The sequence below is a fragment of the Coregonus lavaretus genome, assembly GCF_964263955.1.
Source record: "Coregonus lavaretus genome assembly, contig: HAP1_SCAFFOLD_325, whole genome shotgun sequence".
NCBI classification, from domain to species: domain Eukaryota; kingdom Metazoa; phylum Chordata; class Actinopteri; order Salmoniformes; family Salmonidae; genus Coregonus; species Coregonus lavaretus.
In genome coordinates this window covers 88,983-115,975 of record NW_028157163.1, presented here as the reverse complement: position 1 = coordinate 115,975, position 26,993 = coordinate 88,983, and the positions used below count along the sequence as shown (strand labels likewise).

Genomic DNA, 26,993 nt, shown 5'->3' with positions numbered 1-26,993 from the left:
ATGTGTGGAGCTCTAAGGGTCGTTCCACCCAGTCCTCTGAGCCCAGGCGGAATCCCTCCTCTTCAGGACAGAGTAAGTCCCCTGGATGTGTCCCCCCCTGTCCCCCAACCCAGTGTCCCCCTGGGTGGCACTCTGGAGAAACCTGTCCACTGTCTCCTGGGTATCTCCTCAACCACTATGGAGAAACCTGTCCACTGTCCCCTGTCTCCTGGGTCTCCACTCAAACACTCTGGAGAAACCAGTCCCCTGCACCCCCTGGGCTCCACACAAACACTCTGGAGAAACCAGTCCCCTGTACCGCCTGGGCCTCCACTAAAACGCTCTGGAGAAACCAGTCCCCTGTACCGCCTGGGCAGCCACTCAAACGCTCTGGAGAAACCAGTCCCCTGTACCGCCTGGGCCTCCACGCAAACACTCTGGAGAAACCAGTCCCCTGTACTGCCTGGGCCTCCACTCAAACACTCTGGAGAAACATGTCTGTCCCCCTGTTTCTGTACCCCTGTCTCTGTCCCCCTGTCCCTTGACAAGATAAACCATAAACACGCACAATATTTCTGGCGAAGTGATTAAGTCAATGGCCGCATTTCCAGGCTGACTACATTGCAGACTCCTGCCAGATCTCACAACACCTGGATAGATATATAACATATCAGCTAACCACATCATATGATATAGTAATATGATCTATTTACCATATCAGCTAACCACATCATATGATATAGTAATCTGATGATCTATTTAACATATCAGCTAACCACATCATATGATATAGTAATCTGATGATATATTTACCATATCAGCTAACCACATCATATATAGTAATCTGATGATCTATTTACCCCCTGGGCCTCCACTCAAACACTCTGGAGAAACCAGTCCCCTGTACCGCCGGGGCCTCCACACAAACACTCTGGAGAAACCAGTCCCCTGTACCCCCTGGGCCTCCACTCAAACACTCTTGAGAAACCAGTCCCCTGTACCCCCTGGGCATCCACTCAAACACTCTGGAGAAACCAGTCCCCTGTACCGCCGGGGCCTCCACCGAAACACTCTGGAGAAACCAGTCCCCTGTACCCCCTGGGCCTCCACTCAAACACTCTGGAGAACCCAGTCCCCTGTACCGCCTGGGCCTCCACTCAAACGCTCTGGAGAAACCAGTCCCCTGTACCGCCTGGGCCTCCACTCAAACACTCTGGAGAAACCAGTCCCCTGTACCCCCTGGGCCTCCACTCAAACACTTTGGAGAACTCCCTGTACCGCCTGGGCCTCCACTCAAACACTTTGGAGAAACCAGTCCCCTGTACCCCCTGGGCCTCCACTCAAACACTCTGGAGAAACCTGTCCCCTGTACCCCCTGGGCCTCCACTCAAACACTGGAGAAACCTGTCCCCTGTACCCCCTGGGCCTCCACTCAAACACTCTGGAGAAACATGTCTGTCCCCCTGTTTCTGTCCCCCTGTCTCTGTCCCCCTGTCCCTTGACAAGATAAACCAAAAACACGCACAATATTTCTGGCGAAGTGATTAAGTCAATGGCCGCATTTCCAGGCTGACTACATTGCAGACTCCTGCCAGATCTCACAACACCTGGATAGATATTTAACATATCAGCTAACCACACCATATTGTATAGTAATCTGATGATCTATTTAACATATCAGCTAACCACATCATATGATATAGTAATCTGATGATCTATTTAACATATCAGCTAACCACATCATATGATATAGTAATCTGATCTATTTAACATATCAGCTAACCACATCATATGATATAGTAATCTGATTATCTATTTAACATATCAGCTAACCACATCATATATAGTAATCTGATGATCTATTTAACTTATCAGCTAACCACATCATATGATATAGTAATCTGATCTATTTAACATATCAGCTAACCACATCATATGATATAGTAATCTGATTATCTATTTAACATATCAGCTAACCACATCATATATAGTAATCTGATTATCTATTTCACATATCAGCTAACCACATCATATGATATAGTAATCTGATCTATTTAACATATCAGCTAACCACATCATATGATATAGTAATCTGATGATCTATTTAACATATCAGCTAACCACATCATATATAGTAATCTCATCTATTTAACATATCAGCTAACCACATCATATGGTATAGTAATCTGATGATCTATTTAACATATCAGCTAACCACATCATATGATATAGTAATCTGATGATCTATTTAACATATCAGCTAACCACATCATATATAGTAATCTCATCTATTTAACATATCAGCTAACCACATCATATGATATAGTAATCTGATGATCTTTTTAACATATCAGCTAACCACATCATATATTATTATATATACATATTATATGATATAGTAATCTGATTATATATTTAACATATCAGCTAACCACATCATATGATATAGTAATCTGATGATCTATTTAACATATCAGCTAACCACATCATATGATATAGTAATCTGATAATCTATTTAACATATCAGCTAACCACATCATATGATATAGTAATCTGATGATCTATTTAACATATCAGCTAACCACATCATATGATATAGTAATCTCATAATATATTTAACATATCAGCTAACCACATCATATGATATAGTAATCTGATGATATATTTAACATATCAGCTAACCACATCATATGATATAGTAATCTGATGATCTATTTAACATATCAGCTAACCACATCATATATAGTAATCTCATCTATTTAACATATCAGCTAACCACATCATATGATATAGTAATCTGATGATCATTTTAACATATCAGCTAACCACATCATATATTATTATATATACATATTATATGATATAGTAATCTGATTATATATTTAACATATCAGCTAACCACATCATATGATATAGTAATCTGATGATCTATTTAACATATCAGCTAACCACATCATATGATATAGTAATCTGATAATCTATTTAACATATCAGCTAACCACATCATATGATATAGTAATCTGATGATATATTTAACATATCAGCTAACCACATCATATGATATAGTAATCTGATGATATATTTAACATATCAGCTAACCACATCATATGATATAGTAATCTGATTATATATTTAACATATCAGCTAACCACATAATATGATATAGTAATCTGATGATCTATTTAACATATCAGCTAACCACATCATATATAGTAATCTCATCTATTTAACATATCAGCTAACCACTTCATATGGTATAGTAATCTGATGATCTATTTAACATATCAGCTAACCACATCATATGATATAGTAATCTGATGATCTATTTAACATATCAGCTAACCACATCATATATAGTAATCTCATCTATTTAACATATCAGCTAACCACATCATATGATATAGTAATCTGATGATCTATTTAACATATCAGCTAACCACATCATATGATATAGTAATCTGATTATATATTTAACATATCAGCTAACCACATCATATGATATAGTAATCTGATGATCTATTTAACATATCAGCTAACCACATCATATATAGTAATCTCATCTATTTAACATATCAGCTAACCACATCATATGGTATAGTAATCTGATGATCTATTTATCATATCAGCTAACCACATCATATGATATAGTAATCTGATGATCTATTTAACATATCAGCTAACCACATCATATATAGTAATCTCATCTATTTAACATATCAGCTAACCACATCATATGATATAGTAATCTGATGATCTTTTTAACATATCAGCTAACCACATCATATATTATTATATATACATATTATATGATATAGTAATCTGATTATATATTTAACATATCAGCTAACCACATCATATGATATAGTAATCTGATGATCTATTTAACATATCAGCTAACCACATCATATGATATAGTAATCTGATAATCTATTTAACATATCAGCTAACCACATCATATGATATAGTAATCTGATGATCTATTTAACATATCAGCTAACCACATCATATGATATAGTAATCTGATGATCTATTTAACATATCAGCTAACCACATCATATGATATAGTAATCTGATTATATATTTAACATATCAGCTAACCACATCATATGATATAGTAATCTGATGATCTATTTAACATATCAGCTAACCACATCATATATGATATAGTAATCTGATAATATATTTAACATATCAGCTAACCACATCATATGATATAGTAATCTGATGATCTATTTAACATATCAGCTAACCACATCATATGATATAGTAATCTGATAATATATTTAACATATCAGCTAACCACATCATATGATATAGTAATCTGATGATATATTTAACATATCAGCTAACCACATCATATATAGTAATCTCATCTATTTAACATATCAGCTAACCACATCATATGATATAGTAATCTGATGATCTTTTTAACATATCAGCTAACCACATCATATATTATTATATATACATATTATATGATATAGTAATCTGATTATATATTTAACATATCAGCTAACCACATCATATGATATAGTAATCTGATGATCTATTTAACATATCAGCTAACCACATCATATGATATAGTAATCTGATAATCTATTTAACATATCAGCTAACCACATCATATGATATAGTAATCTGATGATCTATTTAACATATCAGCTAACCACATCATATGATATAGTAATCTGATGATCTATTTAACATATCAGCTAACCACATCATATGATATAGTAATCTGATTATATATTTAACATATCAGCTAACCACATCATATGATATAGTAATCTGATGATCTATTTAACATATCAGCTAACCACATCATATATGATATAGTAATCTGATAATATATTTAACATATCAGCTAACCACATCATATGATATAGTAATCTGATGATCTATTTAACATATCAGCTAACCACATCATATGATATAGTAATCTGATGATATATTTAACATATCAGCTAACCACATCATATGATATAGTAATCTGATGATCTATTTAACATATCAGCTAACCACATCATATGATATAGTAATCTGATAATCTATTTAACATATCAGCTAACCACATCATATGATATAGTAATCTGATGATATATTTAACATATCAGCTAACCACATCATATGATATAGTAATCTGATGATCTATTTAACATATCAGCTAACCACATCATATGATATAGTAATCTGATAATATATTTAACATATCAGCTAACCACATCATATGATATAGTAATCTGATAATATATTTAACATATCAGCTAACCACATCATATGATATAGTAATCTGATGATATATTTAACATATCAGCTAACCACATCATATGATATAGTAATCTGATGATCTATTTAACATATCAGCTAACCACATCATATATAGTAATCTCATCTATTTAACATATCAGCTAACCACATCATATGATATAGTAATCTGATGATCATTTTAACATATCAGCTAACCACATCATATATTATTATATATACATATTATATGATATAGTAATCTGATGATCTATTTAACATATCAGCTAACCACATCATATGATATAGTAATCTGATAATCTATTTAACATATCAGCTAACCACATCATATGATATAGTAATCTGATGATATATTTAACATATCAGCTAACCACATCATATGATATAGTAATCTGATGATCTATTTAACATATCAGCTAACCACATCATATGATATAGTAATCTGATTATATATTTAACATATCAGCTAACCACATCATATGATATAGTAATCTGATGATCTATTTAACATATCAGCTAACCACATCATATATGATATAGTAATCTGATAATATATTTAACATATCAGCTAACCACATCATATGATATAGTAATCTGATGATCTATTTAACATATCAGCTAACCACATCATATGATATAGTAATCTGATAATATATTTAACATATCAGCTAACCACATCATATGATATAGTAATCTGATGATATATTTAACATATCAGCTAACCACATCATATGATATAGTAATCTGATGATCTATTTAACATATCAGCTAACCACATCATATGATATAGTAATCTGATAATCTATTTAACATATCAGCTAACCACATCATATGATATAGTAATCTGATGATATATTTAACATATCAGCTAACCACATCATATGATATAGTAATCTGATGATCTATTTAACATATCAGCTAACCACATCATATGATATAGTAATCTGATAATATATTTAACATATCAGCTAACCACATCATATGATATAGTAATCTGATAATATATTTAACATATCAGCTAACCACATCATATGATATAGTAATCTGATGATATATTTAACATATCAGCTAACCACATCATATGATATAGTAATCTGATGATCTATTTAACATATCAGCTAACCACATCATATATGATATAGTAATCTGATAATATATTTAACATATCAGCTAACCACATCATATGATATAGTAATCTGATCTATTTAACATATCAGCTAACCACATCATATATAGTAATCTGATTATATATTTAACATATCAGCTAACCACATCATATATAGTAATCTGATGCCCACAACCATTGGTTGATGCAGTGCAACGTCTGCAATGTAGTCGGCCTGGAACACGGCCATAGATATGTTTGTTAAGCAGATGACAAGTGGTTTTGTTTTTCACTAACACCCCTCCCAGTCTGCACTAACACCAGTAAAGGTAACTCAAACCAGGGTTGGGGTCAATTACATTTCAATTCCAGTCAATTCAGAATGTAAACCAAATTCCAGTTCCATATTTTCCTTATTGAAAATAATTGGAATTGTATGTCCTGAGTTGACTGAAATGGAATTGACCCCCGACCCCGGTTCAAACTCCCATAGTCATTTTTTTTCTCCCAAATGGCACCCTCTTCCCTACCAGCAGTAGTGTACTATAGGGAATAGGGTGCCAGGGCCCATTGGGCTCTGGTCTAAAGTAGTGTACTATAGGGAATAGGGTGCCAGGGCCCATTGGGCTCTGGTCTAAAGTAGTGTACTATAGGGAATAGGGTGCCAGGGCCCATTGGGCTCTGGTCTAAAGTAGTGTACTATAGGGAATAGGGTGCCAGGGCCCATTGGGCTCTGGTCTAAAGTAGTGTACTATAGGGAATAGGGTACCAGGGCCCATTGGGCTCTGGTCTAAAGTAGTGTACTATAGGGAATAGGGTGCCAGGGCCCATTGGGCTCTGGTCTAAAGTAGTGTACTATAGGGAATAGTGTGCCGTTCGGGGCACATCCACTAGTTCTGTTCCCTTCTGGAACTGCACTGAGTGCTTGATTTGAATAACAATCTTTGTCAGGCATTAGGAGGCGGGGCACGCGTAGACAAGATGGCGTATTGAATAGAAAATCGGTACGAAACACCTCAAGATAAAAACATAATATTCAAAATCAGTAAGTTAGACTAAATATTAGCATTTCATATATTCGCAGTTAATATAATTCAATCTGGATAATAACACAAAACAGATCATAAGGCTAGAGAAATATATCGACAAATATTACATCAACACGCAACACCCAAACATGACTGAAGACAAGCGTGGAGAGCCGATCCCCAAAAGGAAACGCGACTCATCGACTGATACGGAGGATATATGCTTTTCACCACTGGGTATGGTAAGTGTGGAAAGCGACCTGTTGAAGTCGATAAATGACAAATTGGGCATATTAGAATTGGTCAGTAAAGACGTAAAAGAGTTGAAAGCGAGTCTTCAAATGAGTGACGAAAAAGCTTTGGTAATGGAGAAAGAAACCAAAGAATTAAAAGTGACAGTCTCTAAAATGGAAACGAACGTCAGGGAACTAAAAAAGGAGAACAATCTTCTGAGAGAAGCCTTACTAGACATCCAAACTAGATCAATGAGGGAAAATCTAGTACTTACGGGTATTCAGGAAAAGGAGGGAGAAATAACAGAGAATATTATGAAGGACTTCCTGCATACAGCGCTACAAATCCCACTCGAGGCTGTCGATAAAATCCAACTCGAACGTGTACATCGTTTCGGAAAAAGAGGACAGAAATATGAGCGCCCAATCGTTGCCAAATTTGCTTTTTTTAAGGATAAGGCTATGGTGAAAAGCCTGGGAAAAAGACTTGCTGGCACGAAAATAGGCATGAATGATCAGTTCCCGAGGGAGATTATAGAAAGGCGCAAAGTTCTGTACCCAATCTTCAAGGAAAACAGATTAAAAGGGAAACGTGTTGCACTAGTGGTGGATAAATTATATATTGACAACCAAATGTTCAGAGACACAAAGACTACTCCATGGCTATTCTAAAAGTTGTAATAGAGGAGTCAAATATTGGAGCACCTGATACTAGCAATGATAGGGATTGTAATATTAAATAACATTTATAGTAAGTATAGTATTTTATAAAAGGATAAAACGATATAACAAGCAGAATAATACATATTTAAATACAAATAATTAGAACATGGCTTTTTTGGCGGGAGGTTGTTGTTTTGGCGGATGGTTGTTGTGGTTGGTCCTGTGTTCTCTCTGGCGTCCTTTCCCCTTTGCGGCAGATGTGGATGCGGGTGCGTTTGCATGCTCGGCCCATTTCTTCCCCAGTCAACCATGTGGTGTGCATTTTTGTGTTTGAAAAGGTGCGGCGTTAAGTGAGTGAGAGGGGAAATGGTTGCATATCCCAGAGCCGACCGGGGGTCTATGAGCAGGGGTACAGAGAGAGAGCTTTCAATTTTGTGTAGATGAGGGATATACATTTTTAAATATAGTATACATCTAATCTAATTTTTCATTGTCCTATCATGATGGAAAGATCCCTAACCCTATAACCTGGACACCCACCTGAGCGACCCATATACCAAAGAGAAGTTCCCATCTCTTTTATGGACCTGCTGTGAATATGCAGCCTAAACAGAGAAATAAATACGGTCAGAGACCTACTTGAGCAGCACCGCCCCCTCAAGATTCTGAGCCTGCCTGGCAAGGTTGGTCCTACAAAGCCAGAGCCCCCTGATGGGAGAGCATAATATACAAGGAAATTCTCAAAGCTGCTAATGAGAACCTTGACGACCTTTTACTTAGCCGGTGGGGATTCCGGTGGGGTACGCCCACCCAGGTAGTGGCAGTGCTGGCAACACTGGCTGCAGTAACCCATGGGGAGGGGGTCACACTCGGACAATCAGAGAGGGGGTTTATCATTGTAGCCCAGGTGGCACAAAATAATCAAAGGTCTGACCGCATGGAGATGCTTGGGAAAATGGTTACAACAGAGGATCAGAGTGTTTGTGTCTCAGGTGAAGAGGGTGGATCTGATCTCCATCACCTAGGACTTGACATAGATTAAGTAGATTAATCAAATCTCACATTGTTATCAATTTCTACTCAATCTGCATGCTTTCCCAGTCAGCATTAACTGTATGTGCACTCGTAAATTAAGTTATTTCTCGAGGTGGGCTCTGGGATATAACAGCTGTTGAGTATCTGTTTTTATGGTGGACTGTGGAGGAGGGAGGTTGAGGGTGTTGGAGTATGTGAGTATGTGCGTGTGTGCTTGTCTGGCATCTGTTGTGGGGGGGTGGGGATGTTGGGGGGGGGGGTATGGGATGGACCGCGGGAATTATTTGCTAGGATAATAATTGCTTGTCAATGAATTAAATGTAATACAATGGCAATCCGGGTTATATGTTAGAATCCTACGCGTGAACTGCCAACATTATTACGCATATTAATTGATAATGATGGAAAATAGGATATGCATAATTTAAAAAAAAAATAGTTATATATATATATATATATAGAGGTGAAAGCATTGGAAATGCTTTTGGCGGTTAATCTGCTTCTGTTTTGTGGGTGGCACTATGTGCTGTTTTCGATGGATGGGTCCTGGCCTCTCGGGGCCTTAGGGATACGGAGGGACGTGGGTGGGATGCTGATCACTGGGATGACGGCTCAACTTGGGATGGGGAGGGGCTTTAGCGGGGGAATTAGTGGAGAACAATTGAAGGGTTACTCCGTAGCAATGCAAATATCACGGTACAGCTATATGGACACTCAATCATTACGCTATTTTTTATTGGTAAATTTACAAACATATATAATGATAAATAGACTTGAAACTTGTATCTCATTATGGTGTATGGTGAAATAAGTATAGCCAGTTATAATTGTAATGGCTTAGCTGATAATAACAAAAGAAGAACAATATTTACATGGCTCAAAGAGAAGGAATATAATATCGATTGTATACAGGAAACTCATTCAACAATTCGAGATGAAGTAGCGTGGAAAAAAGAATGGGGGGGGGAAATATACTTCTCCCATGGGCAAAGAAATTCAAAAGGGGTGATGATATTAATTAATAGTAATTTCGATCCGAATGTGCAAATTGTACAAATAGATGCACAAGGTAGATGGATTATTTTAAATATGTTATTGGACCATAAACAGATATGGCTCATTAACCTTTACGGACCAAATAATGATGATCCACAATTCTTTGACAATATATATAATAAATTATCAAGCCTGCAAGCAACTCAAGACAATATTATTATGGTGGGGGATTATAATACTGTTTTAAATAGCTCAATGGACCGTAAAGGAAATCACACCACAAACAATCACCCACATGCTCTTAAGGAAATTGTGAATGTCATGGATACATTAGAACTAGTAGATATATGGAGGCTTAAATATACTGATCTAGTGAGATATACATGGCGGAGACTGAATCAAGCTAGTCGTCTTGACTTCTTTCTTATCTCATTCTCGTTGGCACCAAAAGTAAAAAAAGTGTTGATAGGGGACAGAATGCGGTCAGACCATCATATAATAGGCATATACATTACTCTTACTGAATTTCCACGTGGGCGAGGATATTGGAAATTTAATCAAAGCCTATTGGATGATAATTTATTTATAATTAGAACAAAGGAATTTATAACTGACTTTTTCCAACATAACATAGGTACAGCGAATCCCCTTATTGTATGGGACACCTTTAAATGTGCCTTTAGAGGCCATGCAATTCAGTACTCATCTCGAAAACAAAAGCAATTTAGGTCAAAAGAGTTTATACTAAGAAAGGAAATAGAAAGTCTAACAGAACAGATAGATGGCAATAAAAACTGTAACATGGAGGCTCAGAATAAATTAGAGGAAAAACAAAAAGAAATGGAGAAACTTATTCAAGAAAGATCAAGTGTAATATATTATAAAAATAAAGCAAACTGGATGGAATATGGGGAAAAATGCACAAAATTCTTTTTTAATCTTCAACATAGGAATGCTACCAAAAAGAACTTAATGAAACTGGTTACAATTGACGGAGTCACCCATAATTCACCAAATGATATTTTGAAGGAAGAAACAAAGTACTTTAAGCATATGTTTTCTTTTCAGTCGCCTCCATCTCCTCTAACTGAAGCTAATTGTAGAGATTTTTTTTCTATTGATAATGTCAAATTAACAGCCACACAGAAAGACTCATGTGAAGGGGAAATTACAGAGGAGGAACTTCTGGATGCAATTAAAGACTTTAAGTCCGGGAAAACTCCAGGGTTGGATGGCATACCAGTCGAGGTATACCAAACCTTTTTTGATATACTAAGAGGACCATTATTAGCATGTTTTAACCACTCCTATGTAAATGGTAGATTATCTGACACTCAAGAAGAAGGACTGATCTCATTATTACTGAAACAGGATACAAGTGGAAAATATAAAGATCCAGTCCATTTACAAAATTGGAGGCCCCTTACACTGCAGTGTTGTGATGCAAAAATCCTAGCAAAATGTATAGCGCATAGAATTAAAAAGGTATTGTCGGATATTATTCATTCTAATCAGACAGGTTTTTTACATGGAAGATACATTGGAGATAATATAAGGCAAGTATTGGAAACAATAGAACACTATGGAAAATATGGGAAACCAGGCCTGCTATTCATAGCAGACTTCGAAAAGGCATTTGATAAAGTTCGACTGGGGTTTATATATAAATGCCTGGAGCATTTCAATTTTGGAGAATCTCTTATAAAATGGGTCAAAATCATGTATAGTAACCCTAGGTGTAAAATAGTAAATAATGGCTATTTCTCAGAAAGTTTTAAACTGTCAAGAGGAGTGAAACAAGGTTGTCCACTATCGGCATATCTATTTATTGTGGCCATCGAGATGTTAGCTATTAAAATCAGATCCAATAATAATATCAGAGGATTAGAAATACAGGGCTTAAAAACAAAGGTGTCATTGTACGCTGATGATTCATGTTTTTTCTTAAATCCACAACTAGAATCCCTCCACAGCCTCATAGAGGATCTAGATAAATTTTCTAACCTCTCTGGATTACAACCAAACTATGACAAATGTACTATATTACGTATTGGATCACTAAAAAATAAAAATTGTACATTACCATGTAGTTTACCAATAAAATGGTCTGATGGTGATGTGGATATACTCGGAATACATATCCCAAAGGAAATAAATGATCTCACTTCAATAAATTTTAATAGAAAATTAGCAAAAATAGATAAGATCTTACTACCATGGAAAGGAAAATACCTGTCAATTTGTGGAAAAATCACCCTGATTAACTCATTAGTATTATCCCAGTTTACCTATTTGCTTATGGTCTTGCCTACGCCTAGCGAACAGTTTTTTAAATTATATGAGAAAAAAATATTCAATTTTATTTGGAACGGCAAGCCAGACAAAATTAAAAGAGCATATTTATATAATGAATATGAATTCGGAGGACAGAAATTATTAAATATTAAAGCATTAGACCTATCACTAAAAGCTTCAGTCATACAAAAGTTATACTTAAATCCGAACTGGTTCTCAAGCAAATTAGTAAGATTGTCTCACCCAATGTTCAAGAAAGGCCTTTTTCCCTTTATTCAGATTACAACCTCTCACTTTCAGTTATTTGAAAAGGAAATAATCTCCCAAATGTCACTATTTCTAAAACAAGCCATAGAAAGTTGGTTGCAATTTCAATTTAATCCTCCAGAAACGACAGAACAAATAATGCAACAAATATTGTGGTTAAATTCAAATATACTAATTGACAAAAAACCTGTATTTTTTGACAGAATGTTTAAAAAAGGTATAATCTTCGTAAATGATATCATCGGTAGGACCGGTGGAGTTATGACGCACATGCAGCTAACAAAAACATATGGAAATGTCTGCTCTACTCAAAATTACAACCAAATAATTGCAGCCTTACCGCAAAAATGGAAGAGGAAAGTGGAAGAGGGAGAAAGTAAGGAACTTGTCTGTCGGCCTTGCATTAAAGAACATAATTGGTTAAGGAAAACTGTGATAAATAAAAAAGTATATCAGTTTCACTTAAGGACCAAAGGATTGACAGCCGTCCCATATAGATTGCAAAATAGTTGGGAAGAGATCTTTGATGTACCGATCCCATGGCATAGTGTTTATGAACTGACACGCAAAACGACACCGGATTCAAAAATTAGAATCTTTCAATTTAAATTATTATATAAAATTCTTGCTACCAATAGAATGTTATTTATATGGGGGATACAATCTTCCCAGCTCTGCAGATTTTGCTGTGAAGAGACGGAATCATTGGATCATTTGTTTTGGTTCTGTCCATTTGTAGCTTGTTTTTGGACACAGGTCCAGGAATGGCTAAAGGATTGCAATATTTACCTGGAACTAACCTTGCAGATAGCATTACTGGGTGATCTGAAAAGTAATAGTCAATCAATCAATAATATAATAATACTTTTAGCAAAACTGTTTATTTTTTATTCACAATCTGTAGAAGCAATGAGAATAGAAAGGTTCAGAACTTTTGTAAAACATCACAGTACGGTTGAAATATATATGGCAAATAGAAATCCTATATGGGCGGTGTTAAGAGATAGATGGGAGGTATTGAATAGAGTTGAAGGATGGGACTAATAACAAATAACAACAAATAATAACAAAGATAGCTAATAATGTAAGCATACTGTGTCCATAATAAGTATATAGGTTGTATGTTGGGAGCTTTTGGGAAAGAGCACAGTTAGAAAGATATGGCATATAGAAGCAAACCGGATGGACATCATGAAAATGATCGGAGAGGTTGAGAGTAGAAGAAGTTCAGGAGCAAAAAAAATAAAAATAAAAAAAAATAATATATATATATATATATAATAGAATTATTGTAAAATTAACTCTGTCCATAAGGTGTAGATAGTAAGTATAGACCGGAAGTAGAGGCCTGGGCATTGTTGTTCACTAATTTACTCCAAGTAGGGAAAGGATGGTGGGGTTGAAAAGTAATAAAGGGGAGTATATATATAAAAAAATATAAAAAAAACATGGGGGATTGGATGTGATGCAGACAATTACATTGATAGAAGATACAATCTATCTGCAATATTAAGCTGATCCATTCCCCAAAGAAATTTTTTTTTTAAAAAAATGAAAAAAAAAAAAAAAAAAAAAAAAATCTTTGTCATGGAAAGAAAGTAAACGTGTTATTATGATTATTATTGTAATTATTATTATTGTTATTATTATCATTGCTGTTGTTATTGTTAATATTATGATTTATTGTTATTATTATAGTTCTGGGTATTAGGGTTATTGTTATTGTTATTATTAGGGTTATTGTTATTGTTATTATTAGGGTTGTTGTTATTGTTGTTGTTATTGTTTTTATTACTATTGTTATTATTATTATTGTGGTTGTTGTTATTACTGTTAGTATTATTATTATTGGTATTATTGGTATTCATGTTATTGTTATTGTTGTTATTAATGTTATTATTCTTGCCTGACTTTTGCCTAATGTTTTTTGGATTGCAGAATTCTGCTAACTTTCCCCCCCCAAAAAAATATCGGAAATTCCCGGTTGAAGTATTTCCAGATTTTCTGATTTCCTGCATATTCCATCCTTATTCCGGGAATCTTCCATCTGTAATTACTGGAATATCTGGGAATTTTTGGGAAATTAACAGATTTAAAAAAAATCCTACAGTCTATGAGTTTTAGACAACTCAAATAATAACTTTCATAAATTAATAAATACATAAATAAAATAAGAAATACATTTTTTACGTTATAATAACTTATATTGTGCATTCCATTCCTAATACTTTAAATCCTGCACCACAGTTTACCAGCAGCCATGAGTTAATGTATGTCAGATTGGGTTATGTTGGAACAGGACCAGCAGCCATGATTTAATGTACAGTAGGGAAAAACAGTATTTAGTCAGCCACCAATTGTGCAAGTTCTCCCACTTAAAAAGATGAGAGAGGCCTGTACTTTTCATCATAGGTACACGTCAACTATGACAGACAAATTGAGAAGAAAAAAATCCAGAAAATCACATTGTAGGATTTTTAATGAATTTATTTGCAAATTATGGTGGAAAATAAGTATTTGGTCACCTACAAACAATCAAGATTTCTGGCTCTCACAGACCTGTAACTTCTTCTTTAAGAGGCTCCTCTGTCCTCCACTCGTTACCTGTATTAATGGCACCTGTTTGAACTTGTTATCAGTATAAAAGACACCTGTCCACAACCTCAAACAGTCACACTCCAAACTCCACTATGGCCAAGACCAAAGAGCTGTCAAAGGACACCAGAAACAAAATTGTAGACCTGCACCAGGCTGGGAAGACTGAATCTGCAATAGGTAAGCAGCTTGGTTTGAAGAAATCAACTGTGGGAGCAATTATTAGGAAATGGAAGACATACAAGACCACTGATAATCTCCCTCGATCTGGGGCTCCACGCAAGATCTCACCCCGTGGGGTCAAAATGATCACAAGAACGGTGAGCAAAAATCCCAGAACCACACGGGGGGACCTAGTGAATGACCTGCAGAGAGCTGGGACCAAAGTAACAAAGCCTACCATCAGTAACACACTACGCCACCAGGGACTCAAATCCTGCAGTGCCAGACGTGTCCCCCTGCTTAAACCAGTACATGTCCAGGCCCGTCTGAAGTTTGCTAGAGTGCATTTGGATGATCCAGAAGAGGATTGGGAGAATGTCATATGGTCAGATGAAACCAAAATAGAACTTTTTGGTAAAAACTCAACTTGTCGTGTTTGGAGGACAAAGAATGCTGAGTTGCATCGAAAGAACACCATACCTACTGTGAAGCATGGGGGTGGAAACATCATGCTTTGGGGCTGTTTTTCTGCAAAGGGACCAGGACGACTGATCCGTGTAAAGGAAAGAATGAATGGGGCCATGTATCTTGAGATTTGGAGTGAAAACCTCCTTCCATCAGCAAGGGCATTGAAGATGAAACGTGGCTGGGTCTTTCAGCATGACAATGATCCCAAACACACCGCCCGGGCAACGAAGGAGTGGCTTCGTAAGAAGCATTTCAAGGTCCTGGAGTGGCCTAGCCAGTCTCCAGATCTCAACCCCATAGAAAATCTTTGGAGGGAGTTGAAAGTCCGTGTTGCCCAGCGACAGCCCCAAAACATCACTGCTCTAGAGGAGATCTGCATGGAGGAATGGGCCAAAATACCAGCAACAGTGTGTGAAAACCTTGTGAAGACTTACAGAAAACGTTTGACCTGTGTCATTGCCAAGAAAGGGTATATAACAAAGTATTGAGAAACTTTAGTTATTGACCAAATACTTATTTTCCACCATAATTTGCAAATAAATTCATTAAAAATCCTACAATGTGATTTTCTGGATTTTTTTTTTCTCATTTTGTCTGTCATAGTTGACGTGTACCTATGATGAAAATTACAGGCCTCTCTCATCTTTTTAAGTGGGAGAACTTGCACAATTGGTGGCTGACTAAATACTTTTTTTCCCCACTGTATGTCAGATTGGGTTATGTTGGAATGGACCAGCAGCCATGAGTTAATGTATGTCAGATTGGGTTATGTTGGAACGGGACCAGCAGCCACGTTTTAATGTATGTCAGATTGGGTTATGTTGGAACAGGACCAGCAGCCATGAGTTAATGTATGTCAGATTGGGTTATGTTGGAACGGTACCAGCAGCCATGAGTTAATGTATGTCAGATTGGGTTATGTTGGAACGGGACCAGCAGCCATGAGTTAATGTATGTCAGATTGGGTTATGTTGGAACAGGACCAGCAGCCATGAGTTAATGTATGTCAGATTGGGTTATGTTGAAACGGGACCAGCAGCCATGAGTTAATGTATGTCAGATTGGGTTATGTTGGAACAGGACCAGCAGCCATGAGTTAATGTATGTCAGATTGGGTTATGTTGGAACAGGACCAGAAGCCATGAGTTAATGTATGTCAGATTGGGTTATGTTGGAACGGGACCAGCAGCCATGTTTTAATGTATGTCAGATTGGGTTATGTTGGAACGGGACCAGCAGCCATGTTTTAATGTATGTCAGATTGGGTTATGTTGGAACGGACCAGCAGCCATGAGTTAATGTATGTCAGATTGGGTTATGTTGGAACGGGACCAGCAGCCATGAGGTAATGTATGTCAGATTGGGTTATGTTGGAACAGGACCAGCAGCCATGAGGTAATGTATGTCAGATTGGGTTATGTTGGAACAGGACCAGCAGCCATGAGGTAATGTATGTCAGATTGGGTTATGTTGGAACAGGACCAGCAGCCATGAGGTAATGTATGTCAGATTGGGTTATGTTGGAACAGGACCAGCAGCCATGAGTTAATGTATGTCAGATTGGGTTATGTTGGAACAGGACCAGCAGCCATGAGGTAATGTATGTCAGATTGGGTTATGTTGGAACAGGACCAGCAGCCATGAGTTAATGTATGTCAGATTGGGTTATGTTGGAACAGGACCAGCAGCCATGAGTTAATGTATGTCAGATTGGGTTATGTTGGAACAGGACCAGCAGCCATGAGTTAATGTATGTCAGATTGGGTTATGTTGGAACAGGACCAGCAGCCATGAGGTAATGTATGTCAGATTGGGTTATGTTGGAACGGGACCAGCAGCCATGAGGTAATGTATGTCAGATTGGGTTATGTTGGAACGGGACCAGCAGCCATGAGGTAATGTATGTCAGATTGGGTTATGTTGGAACGGGGTCAGCAGCCATGAGGTAATGTATGTCAGATTGGGTTATGTTGGAACAGGACCAGCAGCCATGAGGTAATGTATGTCAGATTGGGTTATGTTGGAACAGGACCAGCAGCCATGAGGTAATGTATGTCAGATTGGGTTATGTTGGAACAGGACCAGCAGCCATGAGTTAATGTATGTCAGATTGGGTTATGTTGGAACGGGACCAGCAGCCATGAGTTAATGTATGTCAGATTGGGTTATGTTGGAACAGGACCAGCAGCCACGAGGTAATGTATGTCAGATTGGGTTATGTTGGAACAGGACCAGCAGCCATGAGTTAATGTATGTCAGATTGGGTTATGTTGGAACAGGACCAGCAGCCATGAGTTAATGTATGTCAGATTGGGTTATGTTGGAACGGGACCAGCAGCCATGAGGTAATGTATGTCAGATTGGGTTATGTTGGAACGGACCAGCAGCCATGAGGTAATGTATGTCAGATTGGGTTATGTTGGAACGGACCAGCAGCCATCAGGTAATGTATGTCAGATTGGGTTATGTTGGAACGGACCAGCAGCCATGAGGTAATGTATGTCAGATTATTCGACTTCACACTGACGTTAAATACGTAGATGTTTGTCTGACGTTGTACTGAGGTTATATTGACATTAAGATTGACGTTGAATAGACCGTTGGTTAGCAGACTTAGGTTGGGCTGATGTTGGAATAAGGTTGCAAAATTCCAGTAGTTTTTCCCAAAATTCCCAGGATTTCCAGAAATCCAGAATAAGCATGAAAAAAATGGAACCCTCCAAACAGGATTTCGGGAAAGTAATGTTGACCTGAGGTTGTGGTGAGGTTGTGGTGAGGTTGTGGTGAGGTTGTGGTGAGGTTGTGGTGATGTTGTGGTGAGGTTGTGGTGATGTTGTGGTGATGTTGTGGTGATGTAGTGGTGAGGTTGTGGTGATGTTGTGGTGATGTTGTGGTGAGGTTGTGGTGATGTTGTGGTTGTGTTTGTGTGTTGCAGCTCGGAAGCAGGAAATTATCAAAGTCACAGAGCTGCTGATCGAATCCATCAACAACGGAGACTTCGAGGCCTACGCGTGAGTCCTGCTGTGTGTGTGTTTAGGGCGAGGACGTGTGTGTGTGTGTGTGTGTGTGTTTAGGGCTAGGAGATGTGTGTGTGTGTGTGTGCTTAGGGCTAGGAGATGTGTGTGTGTGTGTGTGTGTGTGTGTTTAGGGCTAGGAGATGTGTGTGTGTGTGTGTGTGTGTGTGCTTAGGGCTAGGAGATGTGTGTGTGTGTTTAGGGCTAGGAGATGTGTGTGTGTGTGTGTGTGTGTGTGCTTAGGGCTAGGAGATGTGTGTGTGTGTGTGTGTGTTTAGGGCTAGGAGATGTGTGTGTGTGTTTAGGGCTAGGAGATGTGTGTGTGTGTGTGTGTGTGTGTGTGTGCTTAGGGCTAGGAGATGTGTCTGTGTGTGTGTGTGTGTGTGTGTGTGTGTTTAGGGCTAGGAGATGTGTGTGTGTGTGTGTTTAGGGCTAGGAGATGTGTCTGTGTGTGTGTGTGTGTGTGTGTGTGTGTGTGTGTGTGTGTGTGTTCATTTAGGGCTAGGAGATGTGTGTGTGTGTGTGTGTGTGTGTTTAGGGCTAGGAGATGTGTGTGTGTGTGAGTGTGTGTGTGTGTTTAGGGCTAGGAGATGTGTGTGTGTGTGTGTGTGTGTGTGTTTAGGGCTAGGAGATGTGTGTGTGTGTGTGTGTGTGTGTGTATTTAGGGCTAGGAGATGTGTCTGTGTGTGTGTGTGTGTGTGTGTGTGTGTGTGTGTGTGTGTGTATTTAGGGCTAGGAGATGTGTCTGTGTGTTACTCTGGTTCTTTGGGCTTGTTGTTCCACCACTGCAGCTGACTGCCAGCTCACTGATCTACTACAAATCACCTTGATGATCATACAGTAACAACTTACCCACAATGCATCATGGATGTGATGCTCTGGCCTGTGGTGTGATGTCACACCTTTTATTATTGTGTTACTACGGACCCTGGTCTGAAGTAGTGCACTATATAGGGAATAGGGTGCCATTCTCTGGTCTAAAGTAGTGCACTATATAGGGAATAGGGTGCCATTCTCTGGTCTAAAGTAGTGCACTATATAGGGAATAGGGTGCCATTCTCTGGTCTAAAGTAGTGCACTATATAGGGAATAGGGTGCCATTCTCTGGTCTAAAGTAGTGCACGATATAGGGAATAGGGTGCCATTCTCTGGTCTAATGTAGTGCACTATATAGGGAATAGGGTGCCATTCTCTGGTCTAAAGTAGTGCACTATATAGGGAATATGGTGCCATTCTCTGGTCTAAAGTAGTGCACTATATAGGGAATAGGGTGCCATTCTCTGGTCTGAAGTAGTGCACTATATAGGGAATAGGGTGCCATTCTCTGGTCTAAAGTAGTGCACTATATAGGGAATAGGGTGCCATTCTCTGGTCTAAAGTAGTGCACTATATAGGGAATAGGGTGCCATTCTCTGGTCTAAAGTAGTGCACTATATAGGGAATAGGGTGCCATTCTCTGGTCTAAAGTAGTGCACTATATAGGGAATAGGGTGCCATTCTCTGGTCTAAAGTAGTGCACTGTATAGGGAACAGGGTGCCATTTAGCACAACAGCCTGTGTTTGTTTCCAACAGGAAGATCTGTGATCCGGGTCTGACGTCGTTTGAACCAGAAGCTCTGGGGAACCTGGTGGAGGGACATGACTTCCATCGCTTCTACTTCCACAACGGTAACACATTCATCAGTTACTTATTCATCAGTAGAGTCATTGATAACTTACAGTTATTGATTAGAGATATTGATCAGCTATTGATTAGTAGAGCTATCGATCAGCTATTGGTAAGTAGAGGTATTGATCAACTATTGATTAGTAGAGGTATTGATTAGTAGAGTTATTGATCATCTATTGATTAGTAGAGGTATTGATCAGCTATGGATTAGTAGATGTATTGATTAGTATAATTTATGACCGGGTATTGATTAGTAGCTATTGATTAATAATTCTGTCTGTTTGTGTCTGTTAGTGTCTGTTACTGAGAACTACAACTCCCACTAGCTAACTAAGACCTGTCTCTCTCTCTCCTCCTCCCTCCTACCACTAGCTAACTAAGACCTGTCTCTCTCTCTCCTCCCTCCTACCACTAGCTAACTAAGACCTGTCTCTCTCTCTCCTCCTCCCTCCTACCACTAGCTAACTAAGACCTGTCTCTCTCTCTCCTCCTCCCTCCTACCACTAGCTAACTAAGACCTGTCTCTCTCTCCTCCCTCCTACCACTAGCTAACTAAGACCTGTCTCTCTCTCCTCCCTCCTACCACTAGCTAACTAAGACCTGTCTCTCTCTCTCCTCCCTCCTACCACTAGCTAACTAAGACCTGTCTCTCTCTCTCCTCCCTCCTACCACTAGCTAACTAAGACCTGTCTCTCTCTCTCTCTCCTCCCTCCTACCACTAGCTAACAAAGACCTGTCTCTCTCTCTCTCCTCCCTCCTACCACTAGCTAACTAAGACCTGTCTCTCTCTCTCCTCCCTCCTACCACTAGCTAACTAAGACCTGTCTCTCTCTCTCTCCTCCCTCCTACCACTAGCTAACTAAGACCTGTCTCTCTCTCCTCCCTCCTACCACTAGCTAACTAAGACCTGTCTCTCTCTCCTCCCTCCTACCACTAGCTAACTAAGACCTGTCTCTCTCTCTCTCCTCCCTCCTACCACTAGCTAACTAAGACCTGTCTCTCTCTCTCTCTCCTCCCTCCTACCACTAGCTAACTAAGACCTGTCTCTCTCTCTCTCTCATCCCTCCTACCACTAGCTAACTAAGACCTGTCTCTCTCTCTCTCTCCTCCCTCCTACCACTAGCTAACTAAGACCTGTCTCTCTCTCTCTCCTCCCTCCTACCACTAGCTAACTAAGACCTGTCTCTCTCTCTCTCTCCTCCCTCCTACCACTAGCTAACTAAGACCTGTCTCTCTCTCTCTCCTCCCTCCTACCACTAGCTAACTAAGACCTGTCTCTCTCTCTCTCTCATCCCTCCTACCACTAGCTAACTAAGACCTGTCTCTCTCTCTCTCTCCTCCCTCCTACCACTAGCTAACTAAGACCTGTCTCTCTCTCTCTCCTCCCTCCTACCACTAGCTAACTAAGACCTGTCTCTCTCTCCTCCCTCCTACCACTAGCTAACTAAGACCTGTCTCTCTCCTCCTCCCTCCTACCACTAGCTAACTAAGACCTGTCTCTCTCTCTCCTCCTCCCTCCTACCACTAGCTAACTAAGACCTGTCTCTCTCTCTCTCCTCCCTCCTACCACTAGCTAACTAAGACCTGTCTCTCTCTCTCTCCTCCTCCCTCCTACCACTAGCTAACTAAGACCTGTCTCTCTCTCTCTCTCCTCCCTCCTACCACTAGCTAACTAAGACCTGTCTCTCTCTCCTCCTCCATCCTACCACTAGCTAACTAAGACCTGTCTCTCTCTCTCCTCCTCCCTCCTACCACTAGCTAACTAAGACCTGTCACTCTCTCTCTCCTCCCTCCTACCACTAGCTAACTAAGACATGTCTCTCTCTCCTCCTCCCTCCTACCACTAGCTAACTAAGACCTGTCTCTCTCTCCTCCTCCCTCCTACCACTAGCTAACTAAGACCTGTCTCTCTCTCTCTCTCCTCCCTCCTTCCACTAGCTAAATAAGACCTGTCACTCTCTCTCTCCTCCCTCCTACCACTAGCTAACTAAGACCTGTCTCTCTCTCTCCTCCTCCCTCCTACCACTAGCTAACTAAGACCTGTCACTCTCTCTCTCCTCCCTCCTACCACTAGCTAACTAAGACCTGTCTCTCTCTCTCCTCCCTCCTACCACTAGCTAACTAAGACCTGTCTCTCTCCTCCTCCCTCCTACCACTAGCTAACTAAGACCTGTCTCTCTCTCTCCTCCCTCCTACCACTAGCTAACTAAGACCTGTCTCTCTCTCCTCCTCCCTCCTACCACTAGCTAACTAAGACCTGTCTCTCTCCTCCTCCCTCCTACCACTAGCTAACTAAGACCTGTCTCTCTCCTCCTCCCTCCTACCACTAGCTAACTAAGACCTGTCTGTCTCTCTCCTCCCTCCTACCACTAGCTAACTAAGACCTGTCTCTCTCTCCTCCTCCCTCCTACCACTAGCTAACTAAGACCTGTCTCTCTCTCTCTCTCCTCCCTCCTACCACTAGCTAACTAAGACCTGTCTCTCTCTCTCCTCCCTCCTACCACTAGCTAACTAAGACCTGTCTCTCTCTCTCTCCTCCCTCCTACCACTAGCTAACTAAGACCTGTCTCTCTCTCCTCCCTCCTACCACTAGCTAACTAAGACCTGTCTCTCTCTCCTCCCTCCTACCACTAGCTAACTAAGACCTGTCTCTCTCTCTCTCCTCCCTCCTACCACTAGCTAACTAAGACCTGTCTCTCTCTCTCTCTCCTCCCTCCTACCACTAGCTAACTAAGACCTGTCTCTCTCTCTCTCTCATCCCTCCTACCACTAGCTAACTAAGACCTGTCTCTCTCTCTCTCTCCTCCCTCCTACCACTAGCTAACTAAGACCTGTCTCTCTCTCTCTCCTCCCTCCTACCACTAGCTAACTAAGACCTGTCTCTCTCTCTCTCTCCTCCCTCCTACCACTAGCTAACTAAGACCTGTCTCTCTCTCCTCCTCCCTCCTACCACTAGCTAACTAAGACCTGTCTCTCTCTCTCTCTCCTCCTCCCTCCTACCACTAGCTAACTAAGACCTGTCTCTCTCTCTCCTCCTCCCTCCTACCACTAGCTAACTAAGACCTGTCTCTCTCTCTCCTCCTCCCTCCTACCACTAGCTAACTAAGACCTGTCTCTCTCTCTCTCCTCCCTCCTACCACTAGCTAACTAAGACCTGTCTCTCTCTCTCTCCTCCTCCCTCCTACCACTAGCTAACTAAGACCTGTCTCTCTCTCTCTCTCCTCCCTCCTACCACTAGCTAACTAAGACCTGTCTCTCTCTCCTCCTCCATCCTACCACTAGCTAACTAAGACCTGTCTCTCTCTCTCCTCCTCCCTCCTACCACTAGCTAACTAAGACCTGTCACTCTCTCTCTCCTCCCTCCTACCACTAGCTAACTAAGACATGTCTCTCTCTCCTCCTCCCTCCTACCACTAGCTAACTAAGACCTGTCTCTCTCTCCTCCTCCCTCCTACCACTAGCTAACTAAGACCTGTCTCTCTCTCTCTCTCTCCTCCCTCCTTCCACTAGCTAACTAAGACCTGTCACTCTCTCTCTCCTCCCTCCTACCACTAGCTAACTAAGACCTGTCTCTCTCTCTCCTCCTCCCTCCTACCACTAGCTAACTAAGACCTGTCACTCTCTCTCTCCTCCCTCCTACCACTAGCTAACTAAGACCTGTCTCTCTCTCTCCTCCCTCCTACCACTAGCTAACTAAGACCTGTCTCTCTCCTCCTCCCTCCTACCACTAGCTAACTAAGACCTGTCTCTCTCTCTCCTCCCTCCTACCACTAGCTAACTAAGACCTGTCTCTCTCTCCTCCTCCCTCCTACCACTAGCTAACTAAGACCTGTCTCTCTCCTCCTCCCTCCTACCACTAGCTAACTAAGACCTGTCTCTCTCCTCCTCCCTCCTACCACTAGCTAACTAAGACCTGTCTGTCTCTCTCCTCCCTCCTACCACTAGCTAACTAAGACCTGTCTCTCTCTCCTCCTCCCTCCTACCACTAGCTAACTAAGACCTGTCTCTCTCTCTCTCTCCTCCCTCCTACCACTAGCTAACTAAGACCTGTCTCTCTCTCTCCTCCCTCCTACCACTAGCTAACTAAGACCTGTCTCTCTCTCCTCCTCCCTCCTACCACTAGCTAACTAAGACCTGTCTCTCTCTCTCCTCCCTCCTCCCACTAGCTAACTAAGACCTGTCTCTCTCTCTCTCCTCCTCCCTCCTACCACTAGCTAACTAAGACCTGTCTCTCTCTCTCCTCCTCCCTCCTACCACTAGCTAACTAAGACCTGTCTCTCTCCTCCTCCCTCCTACCACTAGCTAACTAAGACCTGTCTCTCTCTCTCCTCCTCCCTCCTACCACTAGCTAACTAAGACCTGTCTCTCTCTCCTCCCTCCTACCACTAGCTAACTAAGACCTGTCTCTCTCTCTCCTCCTCCCTCCTACCACTAGCTAACTAAGACCTGTCTCTCTCTCTCTCTCTCCTCCCTCCTACCACTAGCTAACTAAGACCTGTCTCTCTCTCTCTCCTCCCTCCTACCACTAGCTAACTAAGACCTGTCTCTCTCTCCTCCCTCCTACCACTAGCTAACTAAGACCTGTCTCTCCTCCTCCCTCCTACCACTAGCTAACTAAGACCTGTCTCTCTCTCTCCTCCCTCCTACCACTAGCTAACTAAGACCTCTCTCTCTCTCTCTCTCCTCCCTCCTACCACTAGCTAACTAAGACCTGTCTCTCTCTCTCTCCTCCCTCCTACCACTAGCTAACTAAGACCTGTCTCTCTCTCCTCCTCCCTCCTACCACTAGCTAACTAAGACCTGTCTCTCTCTCCTCCTCCCTCCTACCACTAGCTAACTAAGACCTGTCTCTCTCTCCTCCTCCCTCCTACCACTAGCTAACTAAGACCTGTCTCTCTCTCTCTCCTCCTCCCTCCTACCACTAGCTAACTAAGACCTGTCTCTCTCTCTCCTCCCTCCTACCACTAGCTAACTAAGACCTGTCTCTCTCTCCTCCCTCCTACCACTAGCTAACTAAGACCTGTCTCTCTCTCTCTCTCTCTCCTCCCTCCTACCACTAGCTAACTAAGACCTGTCTCTCTCTCTCCTCCTCCCTCCTACCACTAGCTAACTAAGACCTGTCTCTCTCTCCTCCCTCCTACCACTAGCTAACTAAGACCTCTCTCTCTCTCCTCCTCCCTCCTACCACTAGCTAACTAAGACCTGTCTCTCTCTCTCTCTCTCCTCCCTCCTACCACTAGCTAACTAAGACCTGTCTCTCTCTCTCTCTCTCCTCCCTCCTACCACTAGCTAACTAAGACCTGTCTCTCTCTCTCTCTCTCCTCCCTCCTCTCCTTCCAGCCCTGTCTAAAGGTAACAAGCCAGTGCACACCATCCTCCTCAACCCTCACGTCCATCTGATTGGTAAGAAATCAGCGATTTCTAATGATTATAATAATAATATTATAATATCTGTCATTTAGCAGACGCTTTTATCCAAAGTGACTTACAGTCATGGGTGCATACATATTCCATATGGGTGGTCCCGGGAATTGAACCCACTATCATGGTGTTGCAAGCACCACGCTTTACCAACTGAACATTATGTTGTTGTTTTTTTAGCTATGTTATGTTTTATGTAATATTGTTTATGGTTGGTATTCAAATCTACACTGTATGTACATATCAATTCAGAAAGTAAAGCAAATTCAAATTACCAATCCAAATTGTCCTGAAGCATTGAAAATAATATTGGAAATGGAATTTCAGTGTACTTACATTTTTTAAAACATTTTAGTCAATTAGCAGACGCTTTTATCCAGAGCGACTTACAGGAGCAATTAGGGTTAAGTGCCTTGCTCAAGGGCACAGACAGATTTTTCACCTAGTCGGCTCAGAGATTAGAACCAGTGACCTTTCGGTTACTGGCACAACGCTCTTAACCACTAAGCTACCTGCTACTTCCTGAATTGAAACCGGATGGATCCAAACCCTGGTACTTATGTACATTGTGTTTATGATGTTTGACTTGAAGCAAGGAAAAGTTAAGTAATAAAAAAGGTATATCTAGGTGAGAACGCTGCATGCATCGCCTACATCCGTCTGAGCCAGTACATGGACGGGGGGAGGATGCCTCGCACCATGCAGTCGGAGGAGACCCGCGTCTGGTGTCGCAGAGAGGGAAAGTGGCAGAACATTCACTTCCACCGCTCTGGCTCGCCCAGCGTACCATCCCAGTAA

General features: G+C 40.3%; 1 protein-coding gene across 1 annotated transcript; it reads left to right on the top strand.

The window, feature by feature from the left end:
• LOC311125729 (calcium/calmodulin-dependent protein kinase type II delta 2 chain-like) lies at window positions 1–26,993 on the top strand (the record flags this gene model as incomplete). The annotated part of the gene is made up of 5 exons (XM_084199761.1): window positions 1–388; window positions 19,027–19,102; window positions 20,679–20,773; window positions 26,115–26,177; window positions 26,824–26,993. 5 exons carry the CDS (start codon window positions 1–3, stop codon window positions 26,991–26,993), a joined length of 792 nt encoding a protein of 263 aa, XP_084055887.1.